The following is a 16,209-nucleotide window of genomic DNA, read 5'->3' as shown; positions in this document are numbered from 1 at the left end:
CAGATCTATATAACCTTAATCCTGTCAGCTTGGACCCCTTTAGGCAGCAATTCGCCATGCCTAAGAGCCTATTTAATGGTGTCAACTGTTCGATTAGGTCAGTCCTAATCGATCAACTTAATTGGGTGTGTGGCACTTATTTTCAGCCCGACAGACTGTAGTTTATGCTGCAGTTTTTAGTTGCATGCTTTCTTCCAAGGTCTGACTTTCTTTTGATGTAACGAACATCTGATCTTGCTTCACATGTTGATTTAAATTAGAAAAGGAAGGAGTAATATTTCAGCCAAGGTTGACCCAATGCAACTAATGTAGTGTATGCATCAGTTACTTGTAGGTTCACTATTTTTTAACCAGATTTTAATGGGTTAAAATTATATGTTCTGGCTGTTATTAGGAATATATGATCTCAATATATGTTTTTCAACCCTGTTTAAATTTAGGAAAGTAATTAGTTTTAAACAGGTTACCTGATACAACCTAATTAGGACATGTGATGACCAGTTTTCCTCAACAACTGTCACAATGTTAGAGATGACTGAAAACGATATTTTGAGGCATAGCTATGGGTTAGATTAGTCTTGGACAAAAAGCAAATAATCCAAATGTTATCTCCTTGATTTTATTTCAGATTTGACAATTATAATGTTGTGATAGATCTTGATAAAACCAAAGAAGAAGAAAAAGATTCGAGAAGATGGAAAGAAAAGGAAAAATACAGCACGCATAGATTTAGATGGATTAGCCGCAAGCCTACGTGCACAGGCAAGGATTGAGAAAAAATTATACTATCATCAAAACAGATGGAGCACAAGAATAAAGCTGCCTTTAGTAGAATCCCAATCCAAATATATCCTACTCTTAAACTTTTCTAGCAAGACGAGAGTAGATACATGCCAAACCACTATATACGCACATGAGACCCGCACCTTGTGTGGCTGGCCCATGCGCCCCACATGATCCTATGATCCAGATGTCCAACAGGAGCATCCTATATACTTCAATCTCGCATCTTATGCTGCTAGGATGTGTAACTAGCAAAGGCTATAGTCACCTTTGTCTCATATGCTCATTGATAATACTTCTTCAAATTTTTTGAACTGAATCATAGAGTAAGGTGGATCAAGGAATTCAAGAAACACTTAACATATAATTATCAAAAAATTGAAGATAACTTAGGCTAGTTCCAAATGTTGTTTGAGCTTTGTCACTTTTTTTTATCATTGTTTAATTATTTAGATATAGGGATGAGAGAGAGAAATTTATTTTGAAGTTAGGTAATTGCTGAAAAGTTGATGAACGACATAATTTCGCTTGTATTATGAGATGATGTCAAGTAAGAAGCATAATATGGTTAGCATCGTAAGATGATGGTTTTATTAAATTCGTGGCAGTAGTACAGAAATTATCAGTATAGAGAATTATTGTACATAGTGGGAGGTCTTAATCTCTTTTGGAATCCCTTTTCAACAAAATTCCATATTTATTGATTTTGGCATCAAAGATTAGCCATGATTACATGTTTCCATACATAAGATATACATGTTTATTTTTGTGCCACATGCCCATATGGTATAGCGGTGGAATGTGATGTGAATTTATATAATTTTCTTCCATTTGGTGTTCAAAATTTAAATTCCTAAACATCATTGTTAGCATACAGGGTAAGGCTATTGCAAAAGGATTTGCTATTTGACTTTTCACCATAAGGCTAACCATTTGGCAATGCAGTACTCAATCATCATAATAGGATAATGGAATGATAGGAAAACTGAATTGCAAGATGCAGCTTGTACAAAAATAGAGAGGCTAACTAGTTTCATCCTACTTACCAAATGTTCAATAATGTGACAAGGGCTCCATATCTCCATGCTAGATCATTTAGCTAATGCATAATTAGGTAAACCTAAAAATGTAAGTTTTAGATGAGTAAAAATTTGAGTTGATTTATTCCAATCACTCATCTAGCATGTGACATCATTTTTTTGGTTATTTGGAATAACATTTCAATTTGTTATTCTCTCATTTAATGGATCATGAAAGATCCAAGTTTAATTAGAGAAGAGATTGGGCTAAAGAACTACTCCGAGCATAAGAATTGAGCTAGGCCAGATGAAGTGACACTTGACCTAGGTCAACCTTAGGCCTCTAGGATGGAATCCATGTGGGGGCCCAGCCAACTAAGAAAGGTATGTCAGTGTTCCTGCCATTTGTAGCTTCTCTAATTAGCATACTCCCCTATGTAGGTATTCTTGTGGAAGGAGCAACCCTAGGGCTAATGCTTTTTAGCCTCCCAAGTTGGAGCCAACCTGCAACTCCTTATAAGGGAGCAGCATGGATGAGGGCAACAATGCCCTATAAGCATCTCCTCATAACTTTGAGTCATGTTGAGACTCTATAGTATCAAATTTAGAAACTCCGACATATCCCTTCCTTTATAAGCAGAGGACGTGTCCTAGGGTTTATTCAAGTAATTCACACACCATAGAAGAAGGCGTAAGAATAAGGTTTTCCTTCTCCAATTGATTGAGAGCGAGAGAGAAAGTTCATGAGACAAGCTTTTTTCTCAGAGTATCCTCTTGGTCAAAGCTAAGCAATGCTCTAGATAGGCAAGTCGATTGAAGTGTCTTAGCATAGTAATTTTCTAAGAGTTGTATGCTTTTGTGACCTTGATATCCCTTGATAGGTATACATCCATCCTACATGCACATACGAGATGTACTTAGATATTTATTGAAAAAAAGTGATCTTGTTCTATGCTTGATTATTATGTTCCGTTGCATAGCATCATGGTGGACAATCCACCATGTCAACCTTCACCTTTTGTAGATAAATTTCTAGTTCTCCTCTGCCAACCACAAAACATAGTTGCACCAAAGATTGCTCCCCACTCTTGCACTTTTTGTTGTTCAACTTTAGCTTGCTTTCCTGCAACACCACATAGATCTTCATGATATATTTTACATAGTCTTCCCATGTGTTGCTATAGGTTAGGATTTCATTAAATAAACAATCACAAAGTCTTCGATAAAAAGTCACATTAATTCATCAGTCTCAAAAAGGTCGCAGGAGATGCATTAAGCCAAATAACATCACTAGTCACTCAAATAAGTTTTACCTTATCTTGAACACAGTCTTCTAAGTATTCTCTTCATGTACTCAAACCCAATAATAAATTTCAGGTTTAGCTTGATGACGTAGTATGTATGCTTAAGCTGATCTATTAGTCTATCAATTTAGGGTAAAAGGTATAGATTCTTAATGGTGATCTTGTTTAGACAATGCATTTCCATCAACTACCATCTTTTTTTGGCACCAATACCATTGCTGATCTAAACAAACAATTATGAGGCTTCATTACCTTGATCTAGGAATTTTATGACAAGTCTCTTGATTTCTTTGTTTTCCATGAGGTTGCAATATAGGTCCAGCTTGATTAAAAGTATATTTCCAACTACCTAATCTCGTGCCCAATGGTGCTTTTAGATGGTAGCCCCTTAACCTCTCAAAACAGATCTAAGAACTTCTTCACCCTATCTTGGCTGGAATTAAGGACCTTTGTTGGAGGATTTAGTCTAATGTTGGCCTCATTCAATATTGGCAAAATCAAATTCTTAGAAGAGCTGATTAGTCTTTTCACTTATAGAGTAGTTATAAGATCAATATTTTTTTATGTTCTGTTAGCATTTACCACAAAGTCTTCCCCATCCTTTATGAGTTGAAATTTTGTTGCCACCAATAGAATGCTGCATCTTAATCGTAGAGGTAAGAGCTCCTAAGGTTGACATAGCAGATATCCAAAAGAACCACTTCCACCTCATCTTTGTGCTTGTTAACTATAGTGAAATTGAAGGTACACCTTTTGATGATATTCAATTTGACATTCCTCATGATCTAACCAAGATGGGAGGAACATAGATGAGGAGTAATTTGCAATCCTAACTTTGGAAGTAGGGATGAGCTTCTTCTGATTTTAGGATCTATGATAGCTCTGATGATGCTTTGCTTCATCTAAATCTTCAATTACTCTTCTCACTCCTCCATCTTTATTTTCAATTGTTGCTTATATTTTTTCTATCAATTATGCTCAACTTTGAGTCTACTTATGTGAGCTCAAGTAGCTTCTCGATTTCATTTACATTGAGGAATGCTTTTCCTTTCTCTTTAGGATACACTTTCATCATCTTTTCTTTAGGATGCAACTCAACATAATTATAATTTTTCCTAGTCATGTTGGCTTACTTCTAACTCTTCTCTCCCTTTTATTTTGGTTTACTACCACTTTTGTCATATTCTTTATCTTGTCACCCTTCTTGCCATCCCTTAGTCTTGCTTTTGATTTCTATGGCCCTAACATTGGCCGATGTCTTAAACTTTGAAGAGCTTAAGTTTCTTCAGATATTTTATGGAGAGCTTTGATATATTTTATGAAGACTATGTGGTTACTAATAGAGATATATAGAGATAGATTGCTTTTGAAATTTAGTGGTGCACTCTTAAACAGTACGGTCATATTTCTACCAAACATACTATCACTTGAACCACCAATCTTCCTGATAGTTGATTAGATAAAATCATTTCCTAATCAAACTCATGAATTTTCTTTACATTAGATGAGAAACATCCTTATTCCTCATGTAGGAATTCTACCAAGTAAAGACATAGCTAGAAAAATTCAAATGAGCAAAAGTACCTTCCAAGCACTAATACAATCATGTATAGTAAAAAAAAAGTCTCTAATTATCCATTCAGTTATTTAGTTACTTAGAATTAATAGCTTCACATACATAGGGATGTTGATTCTAGCTTCAATTTTGAAACATTAAAAGAGATTTTGAGGATCCATGGGTTGCTCATCCTATTCCATAAATGATTGTTATCATCTCCAAACATTGGAGATAACTTCATGATAGGAGTTATCAATGCTTGAGTTAAAAGTATAAGTTGATGAGTTGTGTAATATGCTTCTCTAATTGTATAAGATGTCCGCTCATATCATCATTACCTGAGATAGAAGTAGTAGTTATGCTCACCTTTTATCTTTCTAAGCACCAAAGTTGCTCTCGCACATACTTGTACTGCTTATGGGTTTAGACTATAGACTAAGGCTCATATGATTTAAAAAAATTAAAGATATGATACTAACTTGATCAAAATCAGAGAGAAAAGAAAGAAATTCCTCATATCTATTCATCTTGAGCCTCTTACAGACTATATTAGTAAATAATAAGAATTTTGAAACTAATATTCTAAGCCCCTTTCGTTCATTAAGGATAATAAAACATATACAAACAACCCTTTATTTATTTTAGTGAAGGTCGAGTCCAGAAATTCAGGTTGAATCTCTTCTAATGAACAAAGAGGGAGAGCAAGATAGTACCATTTTTATTTTCCTCCAGTACATACAAAATTGTGAGACAAGGTCTTTATTTATACTAGTAAGATCTATCATTTTAGAATTCATATTAGTTTCCCTCCTAGTTTAGATTGAATTTTTTGAAAATAAAAATATATTATATTTTTTTATTTAGGAAAAAAGCTGGATTTCAACTTCTATATCAGCTTTATCTTTTGTTGTAGCACCAAATTCTTTTCAAATTAAAAGCTATTATTTCCAAAATTTTGGATTTTGACCTAATGTTTGATATAGTAAATCTTGCTTCCAAGACCCTAGCCAAACCTATCTATAGTGGCCAAATTGGTCTACAAGTTATGGCATTTTTTCCCAGTCGGTCTCAATCTCAACAAAACAAATAACATCAAGGTTAACCCAAAAAAGTTGAGAGAAAAATAACATGCTTCCTATTAAGCAGACCTAAAAGACAACCAAAAAGAAAAGAAAGAAAAACTCACGGACAAAAATCAGTAAATCCACCAAAACACTATTGAAGCTAAAATTCAAAATAAGAACTAACCCTAGCCCATTACTATTCATCACATACACTAAACTTCATGCAAAAGGAATAAAATCATCGGGAATCAAGATGCAATTTTTTCCTGAAACAATCAACAATACCTCAATAAATAGTACAATCAACAAACAATGCATATTTTTTGATATCTATCCAAACAATGTAAAAGTTTAGGAGATGTCTTTATTGGATAAATATATCTCTTTGGCTATGTATTTCGGCTTCCAAATATGCAAGGCATTTGGAAGATGTTTAGGATCAAAAAGTTTGGGAGTTCCCTAGTGCAAATTTGCTCTTACTCCATCGATTAAAACTATTTATTCCAGCGAAAAATATCATTTTCAGTGCATAAATAATTTAGAGATTATAAAATAAGTTGGAATAGCCTCCGAAACAAAACATCCAATCTAAGTGAACCCTAAAACATCCAAATTGGAATACATTCTACGAATCCTAAAATATTCAACCTAGGACCCTTAATACATCAAATATACAAAATCAAGAAAAGAAAACAACTATGACAACCCAAGGCACCTATATGTAGAACACTACCTATTTGGTCCTTCTTTTGCAACTCGGAAGGCGAGTCTCAAGCCTTTTTCTTTTGCTGCAAGAGCTTGTTAATGATCTCCTTATCCCTTGCATCTGAAGGCATACCATGCTAATGGAAGAAGCCATAACCATCATTTACCTTATACAAAGTGCATTGAAAGAAATGTCAGCCAGAGTTTGCACCAGTCTATAATATTCTTGTTCTATTGATAAGGATCGATTGGGTGGGACGAGAAGAAACTAGGACTTGCTTCAGATACCAGGGTGCTCAAGGTGAATGGCAGGACCCATTTGAAATTTTTAGAAACTCGGGGTGGCTTCAAAACTTTTAAAAGTTGAGGGGCGTGAGTTATGACGCATGCCAAGGTCTTACGGTGGTTGAGGACCGTAGTTGTTGCGCTGTATATTTTCTGTCTGCTTAGCCAATGGGAAGGCAGGGTGATCTCGGCGTGGCTTCCTATCATTTGCGGAAGCTCTTTTCTCTTATCAGAATATCTCCATCCTACCTACCGCCCGATCTTCTCCCGGCTGTCCCCGTCTCCGTCGAACGCCGCCGCCGCCCTTGTCCATCTCCCCCTTTGTCTCCCCCACGCCTCCGACAATAATACATCAGGTTCGGATCCTCTTCTCTCTTCCTCCCTCCTTCCCTTTCTCTCTGGCACTACCTTCTCTTTCGCAAAAAAAAAAAAAAAAAAACTTTATTTTTTTTTCCAGATTATCGTCCATTCTTTTACGGATATTTTATTGATTTCATATCTTGGGTAAAATTCCCAACTTTTTTCTAAAGGTTACTTAATGTCGTCTCGTTGTGGATGCGTTGGATCATATTATGCCAACATAGTGTTCGTCTGTTTGTTTCTTTAGATAACAAATATTTCTTTTTCTTGTTTTTTTTTTTTTTCTTGTTTGTTCGAAGGAATCAGGTTAATTAACTTGGTCATGGTTACGATGACCTCTGTTACTCTGGGCGATGTTAGAGTTGTTAGAAGTGTAGATGTTCAGAGTTATGTAGGCTTGAAGCCATCAACAGCTCGGAAATCTGTTTCTTTGTTGAGGAGAACTGAGACACGACCTCTCATGGTCGTTAGAGCAAGCAAGGAGGGGGATATATCGGTGAAAAGCTCAGGCTTAAGTATTGAGGAATCTGAAGCTGCTGCTGTGGCTGGAAACTTCCCTGATCCTCCACCCCCTTGGAGACCATCGGCCCCGAAAGGAACCCCAAATGTCAAACCACTTGTATGTGTGAATAACTAATCCTTGACATGGATGACCATGCAGGATATTCTTTGAAATGATACGAGACTGCATTTGCTTCACATTTTTAGCTGTTAGATTTTTTTTTTTGAAAAAAAATTCCGAAATGATGTTCTTTATGTTAATTTTTGCCTCTTTTATCCAAGCCACTTACTAGGCGCCCGCGCCGTAACAGAAAGTCACCCACATTGAGAGATGCTTTCCAGGAGACAAATTTGTCAGCCTCAAATTTGGTACTGCCACTATTTATTCATGAAGGTCAGTTGTAACCAGTGAGCTTGTGTATTTGATATCTTCTCTTTTTCCTAGCATTTGATGATTTTCCTGTTTACAGGGTTATGTTATTTCACTATTTGTTTCAACTAATGGTATTTATAGGAGAAGAGGATGTTCCAATTGGAGCTATGCCTGGATGTTATAGGTTGGGATGGAGACATGGTCTTCTTGAAGAGGTAATTAAACTTTGAAGACTTCATGAGTTTGATCTTTATCCGGAAGTTGATATAGTTAACATTTATAAAGGAAGAATTGTCCTTCTATTTAAAATACCTTATTGATTTATGAGCATTAGTGCTGTCACAAATGATAAGAAGTAGGAGTTTTTTTTTTTCTATAGATGTACAATAAAACATGCAATGCTTGTAATGAAAATCTATCTCCAAACAGCCAAGTCCTAGCAAACAGTTTAGGCTGTGCTTAGAGAATAAAAAATTCCAAATAATTGGGCTAAATGGAATAAGTTGGAGGAAAGAAAAGAAGGGTTAAATTATTCCACCTTCTGGTAGGAGTAAATTGCTCTTGGGTTAGGTGGGCTAAATGAATCTGGAGGAGAAAAAGTAGAGCGTCTATCGTGTACCAACTTCTTGGAAAAATCTATTCTTCCCTTTTTTTTTAAAAAAAAAAACAGTGATTTACCTATTCTGCGTGCTGAAAAGTGATTTAATCTACGTGTTCAAATGAGTTTGACTAAAATGTTGGAACAATGGATTAAGAAACTTGTATTCCAACTTATGCCCCTATCAAACGCTGCCTTAGCGTTACCAAAGCTCTTTTCTATACAGGTCTACAAGGCAAGAGATGTTGGCGTGAATAGTATTGTGCTCTTTCCTAAAATTCCTGATGCATTAAAGGTTTGTATGTTTATACAAGTTTCTACTATTTTTTTCATCTTCAAATATGAAGTATGTTGTACTTTTTTGTTCATCCAGTCACAAGCAGGAGATGAAGCATTCAATGACAATGGTTTGGTCCCTCGGGCAATACGCCTGCTTAAGGACAAATACCCTGATATTGTGAGTCATCTTTCATGCTTTAACATTTTCTGCACTTTTCTGAAAACAAGGATTTAAATTAAATGTTCAAAATGCTCTAGGTTATTTACACTGATGTTGCACTGGATCCTTACTCCTCTGATGGGCATGATGGTATCGTGAGGGAAGATGGTAAGCCATTTTAATATTACAATTTATATTTTAATTGATAAAATCGGTCTCAGAAATGTTTACTTTCATGTCAAAATTAGTTTTAATGTTTTTTCATCTGTTGTATGGATCCAAAGAATATTAGTGTTCTTTTCATTTCTTTTCATTCTAGATGGATATAGAGCTGAATTCTAATGAAGCTATATAGTGTTTTAATGAAAATGGTCTGTAAATCAAAGGAAAATTCTAGAAAGGTAGTGGTTGACAGACAATGGACTCTCTTGGGAAGACCATTAACTATAAGCTTATAAAATAGATGGCTGTGTGTCAATCTAGACTAATTTTTTTCCCCCCCGATATTGTAAAGTTCCATTCTTTTTTTTAAAAAAATGTTTTTTTGAGAAAGTGTCTAATCAGAGTTATGTTTGCTCTGCTACTTCTGGTTCTCCAATTTTTAATTAATCATATTGCTTTTTTTTTGCTGAACAAGAAATGAACAGGTCACAGTTATCCTTTTGGCCCACTCAAAATTTTTACAAAAGAAAAAGGAAGAAGAATGTGCATGTCCTGGTGTCCTAAAAATTTGTAAATGTGAGAAATTGAAATTGTTTTCAAATTCCATCTACTGTCCAAAATATTTATTATTTGATTTGAAGTTGGACTGGCATCAGTGATATAGAGTTAATACTCTTGTATCGATATTTTGAAAGTTAAGTAGACTTTGTTTCCATGTTTTCGAGATGAATACCAGTTAACATTTTTAAACTATACAGGGAGACAGCCTTTATGCTTATGGCATTAGCAAAGGTGTATATATTAAGTAAAAAATATACATGTATTAACAACACATTGACAATGGGCCATGATATAAGATTGTGAACTGGGGATTGTGTTACAAATTGGCTCTCTGGTTTATAATCCATGTGTTAGAATGTATCTAGCTTTTGAAGCAACATTCCATTTTTGTCTATATTCTTTCCAAGACAAGAAACCTTCTATAGGTGTTCCCCTATCTAAAGTATGAACTGTAGAATCAATAAGTTAGGTCTTTTACCTGTTAGAACACCTTTAGGTTTCCTTGCAGACCCCTCTCTTAACCAACTTGCTTCTATGGGGAGGATGACACTAATAGAGAGCTATTAGGGTCATACACTATATAGATAGAATAGGCTTAGAGGTGAATGATCCTTGGTGAGTGTTCTTCGAAAAAGTTATTAACAATCTTAACCTGACTACCAAAGTGAGGACAGACGTCTTGATGGATAATTAGCATGATCCAGAAGTACTATTGCAGCGAGTGCTACCATGACAAAGACTATTCAAAAGATATTGTACGTGATACTTTGAGAGCAGGATAATGAAGTTATTTAAACATATGAACTTTCATAAAAGGATGACTGGAAACAATGTCAGATAGTTGTCTTACACAGTGCTGCCTGTTTTGCTAGGTCTGAAATTATACAAATGTGGGTCATGGATTGCATAGCATGGGTTTTATTGATATCAGTTCATTAACTGGAAGTAACTAGATTTGTAATTGTCCTTTCTACAGGAGTTATAATGAATGATGAAACAGTTCACCAGTTGTGTAAACAGGCTGTTTCTCAGGTACTTGTGAAGTTCCTAATTTTTTAAGTTATTATTACATTCTGTTTGCTTAACAGCTCCTCTGGTCAATTTATATCTATTTTGCAAATAGGCTCGGGCAGGAGCTGATGTTGTTAGTCCTAGTGACATGATGGATGGTCGAGTTTCAGCAATTCGAGCAGCTCTGGATGCTGAAGGCTTTCAGGAAGTCTCCATTATGTCCTACACTGCAAAGTAAATTGCGACATCATTAGATTTCAACATCTTTGCATGTTACAAAACTGTCACTACTGACAAAATTTTAGTCTTATATGTGATTTATGAACGTTCAACTAAGCATTACTTGCATGATGAATGTTTTGAACAGGTATGCTAGTTCATTTTATGGTCCCTTTAGAGAAGCTTTAGATTCCAATCCACGCTTTGGGGACAAGAAAACGTATGCATCTCATCAATAAAACTATGGAAGTTATCTATTTTTTTAAGCTAAACACTAAGTGCTTGCCTGGCTTATTTGATAAAAGTTACCAGATGAACCCAGCAAATTACAGGGAGGCCCTTGTTGAAACTGAGGCAGATGAGGTTGAAGGAGCAGATATTCTTTTGGTAAATTTCTTTCCATGAATATGCGTGCATATCAACTTGAGTATATCTTTGCTTGTTCCTCAGTGTGCAAGTACCACGTGCTTTTTGGCAGGTTAAACCAGCAATGCCCTATTTGGATGTTGTACGCCTTCTGCGTGATAACTCTGCTTTACCAATTGCTGCATATCAGGTAAACAATATTGCCTTTACAACTTTATTGAGCATCTTGCAAACCTCCATTTGCAGACACTATCACCTGCTTGTCATACTTTTGAACTTTTTGCATAAGAAATGTGTTTCTGCTTTGAGAACTATTTATCTGTCAATTAATCTGCTACCTAGCTATTAGTTGGATTCTCGAGCCTTTGCTGGTGACAGTATGCAATAGGCAGCTTTGTCCATGGATGACGATTTTGATTAGTTGTGCTCTGATTCTCTCTCTCCACCTTTTGGTGCTTTCTTGTCACTTTGGCGAATAGTCCCTAACTAGGAGTATCACCCTTTATGCCTATGAATAGTTTTCAGCTTTTGTTGTAGTAATGTCTACCATAACCAACAACCCTTCTTCATGTGTTTCTTGATGCATGTATACTAGTAGGGACACTCATGCAGGTGATGTATGTTTTCTCTTTCTTCTCCATGTCATAAGAGAATTTAGCAAAATAGGAAAAGTGAAATTGCTCTCAGTAACTTATATAACTGAACTTGAATTAGTTAAAATATTTTATTATACAAAGAATAGACAGTTTGTTGGCTGTGGATGTCATCCAAATCCAGGAAACAAGCTTAAGCTGACTGAACCAACCTGTGCATGTATTAATGCCACTTGGAAAAATTGTGAACAATGTAATATTACTTTACTAAAAGGTCTTTCCTATTATTTTTTGCTACTTGCAGCGGCAGGCCTTTGTTTTTCTGGTTTATGGACTACATCCTCCCCTACCTGGTTGTCAACTAGTCTATGACCTGAATGAGAAGGGGGACTTGTTTTGAAGCTACTACTGTTTTCTCTTTGATGTGATCAACCTGCTTCAACCATCTAGAATTTTTCTCTTGAAGCTGCTACAATTACCTTTTTGTTCATATGCACCCAAATGCATGATATTATCTTTTACTATTGCAAATAATTTTCATTTACATCCTTTTTTCTCTAAGGTGATCTATTTCTTTTCCTTCTCTTTCAGGTTTCTGGTGAATATTCTATGATCAAAGCTGGTGGGGCTCTGAAAATGGTTGATGAAGAGAAGGTCATGATGGAATCGCTGCTGTGCATCAGACGAGCCGGTGCAGACATCATCCTCACCTACTTTGCTCGTCAAGCTGCAAGTGTTTTATGCGGCATGAAGTCGAAGTAGATTGATGCCACCCAAAATTTTCTAATTAGATTAATGGAGACACCAGAAAGCCTTGTACTTTTCGTGTTGAATTATTCTCCTGTTGCAAGTCGGATTAGTCAATGGAAGTTGGAAGTGTGATGAGTTTGTTTCTGTGTCATGACAAACAGTTGAAACTTCATGTTTTTCTGAGAAACTAAAATCTTTCAGAAGAGGGAATGCCGAAGTAGTCTTCCTTGGTGAATCTGAGTCCACAGACATTGTGATCTGTGGGTTTGTGAATTTGTCTTTCCTATGAGCAATCCCTAGATGCGAATTTGGTTAACACAGAGACTGGGTTCTGCTGGTTTGTTGACTTAGCTTTCCTATGGACAATCTCTGCCTCCTAACTGTGAATTTAGTTATCCTAAGCACCTGACCGTGTGGATTGCAGGTGGAGCAGAAGAAAATTGGGAGCTCAAGGAGAAAGCTGTGGCAAGAGAGATAGGCACATTTGCTGCAGAGAGGGAATGGTTTTTTCTTTTTTTTTTTTAAATAATTTAGTTTTCTTTAAGAAAAGGACAAGGACTCAAGTGCAGCAGCAAGATGTTGGAAAGGGGCAGAGATGTGAATACAGAGCGACCAAAAAAAAAAAAGGGAAAAAAAAGGCCGATTGATGAGGTGATGACGACATAGGGAAAAAAAACAAAAAAAAAAAACAAAAACTGATTGACGGGGACGCATCCAGAAGATTGTGTTCACACTGTAAAAATTCTTTTCTCACCAAGGCCCACCTATTGATTGAGAACAAAGAACGCTACAAAGAAAACCGGAAAAGAATGCGTAAAAGACGGAAAGCGAAAAGTAGCAGCAGGGAGCAGAGGTGTGGAAATGCGCACGGCCGGTGGATTGTGAAAAGAATCTACAAAGATGTCAGAATGTGTCGAACAGTGCTGATTTTGTGGGGTTGCTTGTTGCGCAAGGCCAGTGGATGAACATAGAGTGGATTTTGGAAATGGTTTTGTTACTCTAGAGTAGTTCTTCATTTATTTGGCCATGAGGGTGCAGGAATTGTTTTGCTACATTCGGCATTCCCAAGATTTTTTTTTTTTTCTTCTGATTTTTTTGTTTTTTCAAATGCTCACTGTTGGAGATGTTTGGCTAAGGCATCATTTTTACGTGATCTTTTCGATACCACACGTCACAACAGGAAGAAAGAAGAAACAGAATAAAAATACAATCAAATATGTGGATCATCCAAAAATCTCGTCTCTATAAGGTATATAAGTTTTATTATGAAAAAAAATTATAAAAAAAGATCACATCCTCAACTCTTGTATACCCAATTTCTCCCTCACAAGAAGTACTTCCTCACAAAAGTTCTCTCTCTAGAAAGATCTTGTGAACCTCTGAAATAACCGCTGTCTGCTGTCTGACAGTCTTCTTGAAGCACCCCTGCCTCTGCTCTTTATCGGCTCCTCTTGATCTACTGCTGCTCTGGATCCTCGGTCGAACACACCACGCAGTGCTGTCCTCTGTTCGCTGCCACAGATCTTTTTAAAGAACAGAATTCGAGCCTTGATCGGATATGCACTCCGATTATCACCTGAACACGTCTTTAAATTGTCAGATCTCGATCGGCTCATCCATGGGCCATTCGATCATGCCTCATCATATGCTACAAGCTTGCAGATCTTCCTAGAACTGCTGACAACCATCCGATCGCGATCAGAATCATCCGCAACCACCCGATCGCATACCGATCTATGAAATAGTACCGTAGACTACGAAAAATGGCTCCGAAATGCTGCTTGTCCATGGTGGACTGTGAGAAGCAGGCGGAAAATGCCCGTTCGGTCCACCGCGGCCCCAATGGATCGTCGATCCATGCACCATGCATGGACCGTGCGAGAGTCACACGCTGGCTACACTTGCACGTGCGGACCCGCCTGGGCCTGGGCCACGCACCGCGTGCGCCCGTGAGCTCACCGCCGGCCTACACGCAACGCCTTCGCCAGCCCGCTGCCGGCGTCTGTCGCTCCGATCTCCATGCAGATTTTCTTCAACCGTAACTTTTTCATTCGGACTCCGTTTAGATTGATCTTGAGTTCATTGGACTCCTTTATCGTCGCGGACCTCGTTATAGACTCAATGTGGATCGAATCTCGAGATATCAAATTCTAACACTCACCAATAATGTCAACCTTATACCATATTAAGTAGAGGCTCTTTGGATCTCTACTTAATTTCAAGTAAAGAGCAGGACAAAGTTTTCGGACGGTGGGCTGGACCCTTTCCTCCAAAACAAGGGGTTCCGTTTTTGTTTGAGTTCATTGTGGCTGTCAATATGAATTGAATTCTACTTATTCCTTAATCTCATGGCTTTTATCCGCATCTCATTTAATTTTTTTCTCATTGTGTTTGTGAAAGCTGAATGAATGATTAGCCACATATAATGGTTCACCCTTGCATCGAGTCATGATTAGCCATATACTACACTACATCATCATATCTACTCATAGTTTGCCGGTATGGAATAAGGAGGCACATTGTACATACCTGCATGCAGCGATGCAATTAGTTTTTCAAACATGAAGGGACAATACTAAGCCTATGAATCAGTCATAAAAATCATGCTCCAATGTTACCTACTAACCCAAATTTATCAGTCATAAAAATCAAGAATCACGATTGCTATTAACAAAAATCAATTTGTTAAATATTCTATTAAATAATTATTTGTCTATTTGTACAACGATAAAAAAATTTTCACGGTTTAACGCAATCCCTGCTTGACCAACCAATCTACATGTAGATCTCCTTTGTTTTACATATATGAGCAATATATACTCCAATGTGAATGCGATTGTTCAACAGAAAATCTTTTTTCTTCTCTGCTGAAGCCAAACATGGATGCCTTACATCATCTGAATTCTCTTTGATGCATAATGAACTTGTTGCTACTAATTCCCTCATCGCCTGGTCGCCGGGAACGAGCGCCTGCAAAAAAGGAAGTCCACACAGACCGGTGGTGACTCCGACGGGGACCCTCCGACGGTCAAGTCAGGGAGGTGACTGGGCAACAGTGAAATGAAGACAGAGAGCTCAATCGAGAGAGAGAAAGAGAGAGTTAGAGAGAGCAAGCCTGTTGTTTCCCAGACCCCCTGCACTGTTGTCTTCCCCGATATATATATAGTGGAGCGTGGTATGGCGCCGTCATTAATGGCGCGGACAATTGAGGAATTGTCAACTCACTGTAGACTGTCAGAGTCGCCGTGAAAGTATCACACCGCCGTGAGGCTGTCAAATCACTAGGGTTGACAATGCCCTAGGCGGGATAATGCCCTTAGGTGGCAGTGCCGCATGTCGCTGTCAGGGCTGACAGTCTCTGGCAGCTGTACGGCGATCGGAGGAGTCGACCGACCCTAGGTCGGTGGCCATTTGTGTGGCGTCGGGCGAAGATTCGGGCCCCTCTGATAATCAGCTGGGCATGTTGCGAGAGTCGGCCATCGGACTCTCCGGTTCTGTCGGTCGGGAGAGTGGGAAAGGTCTGCCCGACCGACATATCCTCAGTCGGTAAAGGGCCGT

At 37.5% G+C, this 16,209-nt stretch overlaps 1 protein-coding gene across 2 annotated transcripts; it reads left to right on the top strand.

Moving 5' to 3' along the window:
- The first annotated feature begins 6,797 nt into the window (after nucleotides 1–6,797).
- On the top strand, nucleotides 6,798–12,886 carry LOC105059788 (delta-aminolevulinic acid dehydratase, chloroplastic). Of its 2 annotated transcripts, none has more exons than XM_019855668.2 (13): nucleotides 6,798–7,074; nucleotides 7,378–7,697; nucleotides 7,862–7,973; nucleotides 8,094–8,167; nucleotides 8,777–8,845; nucleotides 8,924–9,007; nucleotides 9,088–9,157; nucleotides 10,689–10,744; nucleotides 10,836–10,957; nucleotides 11,091–11,162; nucleotides 11,248–11,329; nucleotides 11,421–11,498; nucleotides 12,493–12,886. In XM_019855668.2, exons 1-13 carry the CDS (start codon nucleotides 6,813–6,815, stop codon nucleotides 12,661–12,663), a joined length of 1,572 nt encoding a protein of 523 aa, XP_019711227.1. In that variant the 5' UTR covers nucleotides 6,798–6,812; the 3' UTR covers nucleotides 12,664–12,886. The 2 variants fall into 2 exon arrangements, with proteins under 2 accessions (XP_019711227.1, XP_010941532.1); XM_010943230.4 differs by having other exon boundaries at nucleotides 6,929–7,074; nucleotides 7,385–7,697.
- Nucleotides 12,887–16,209: the final 3,323 nt, after the last annotated feature.

The sequence above is a fragment of the Elaeis guineensis genome, chromosome 10 (assembly GCF_000442705.2).
Source record: "Elaeis guineensis isolate ETL-2024a chromosome 10, EG11, whole genome shotgun sequence".
In the NCBI taxonomy this organism is placed as follows: Eukaryota; Viridiplantae; Streptophyta; class Magnoliopsida; order Arecales; family Arecaceae; genus Elaeis; species Elaeis guineensis.
This window is presented reverse-complemented; position numbering and strand designations above follow the sequence as displayed.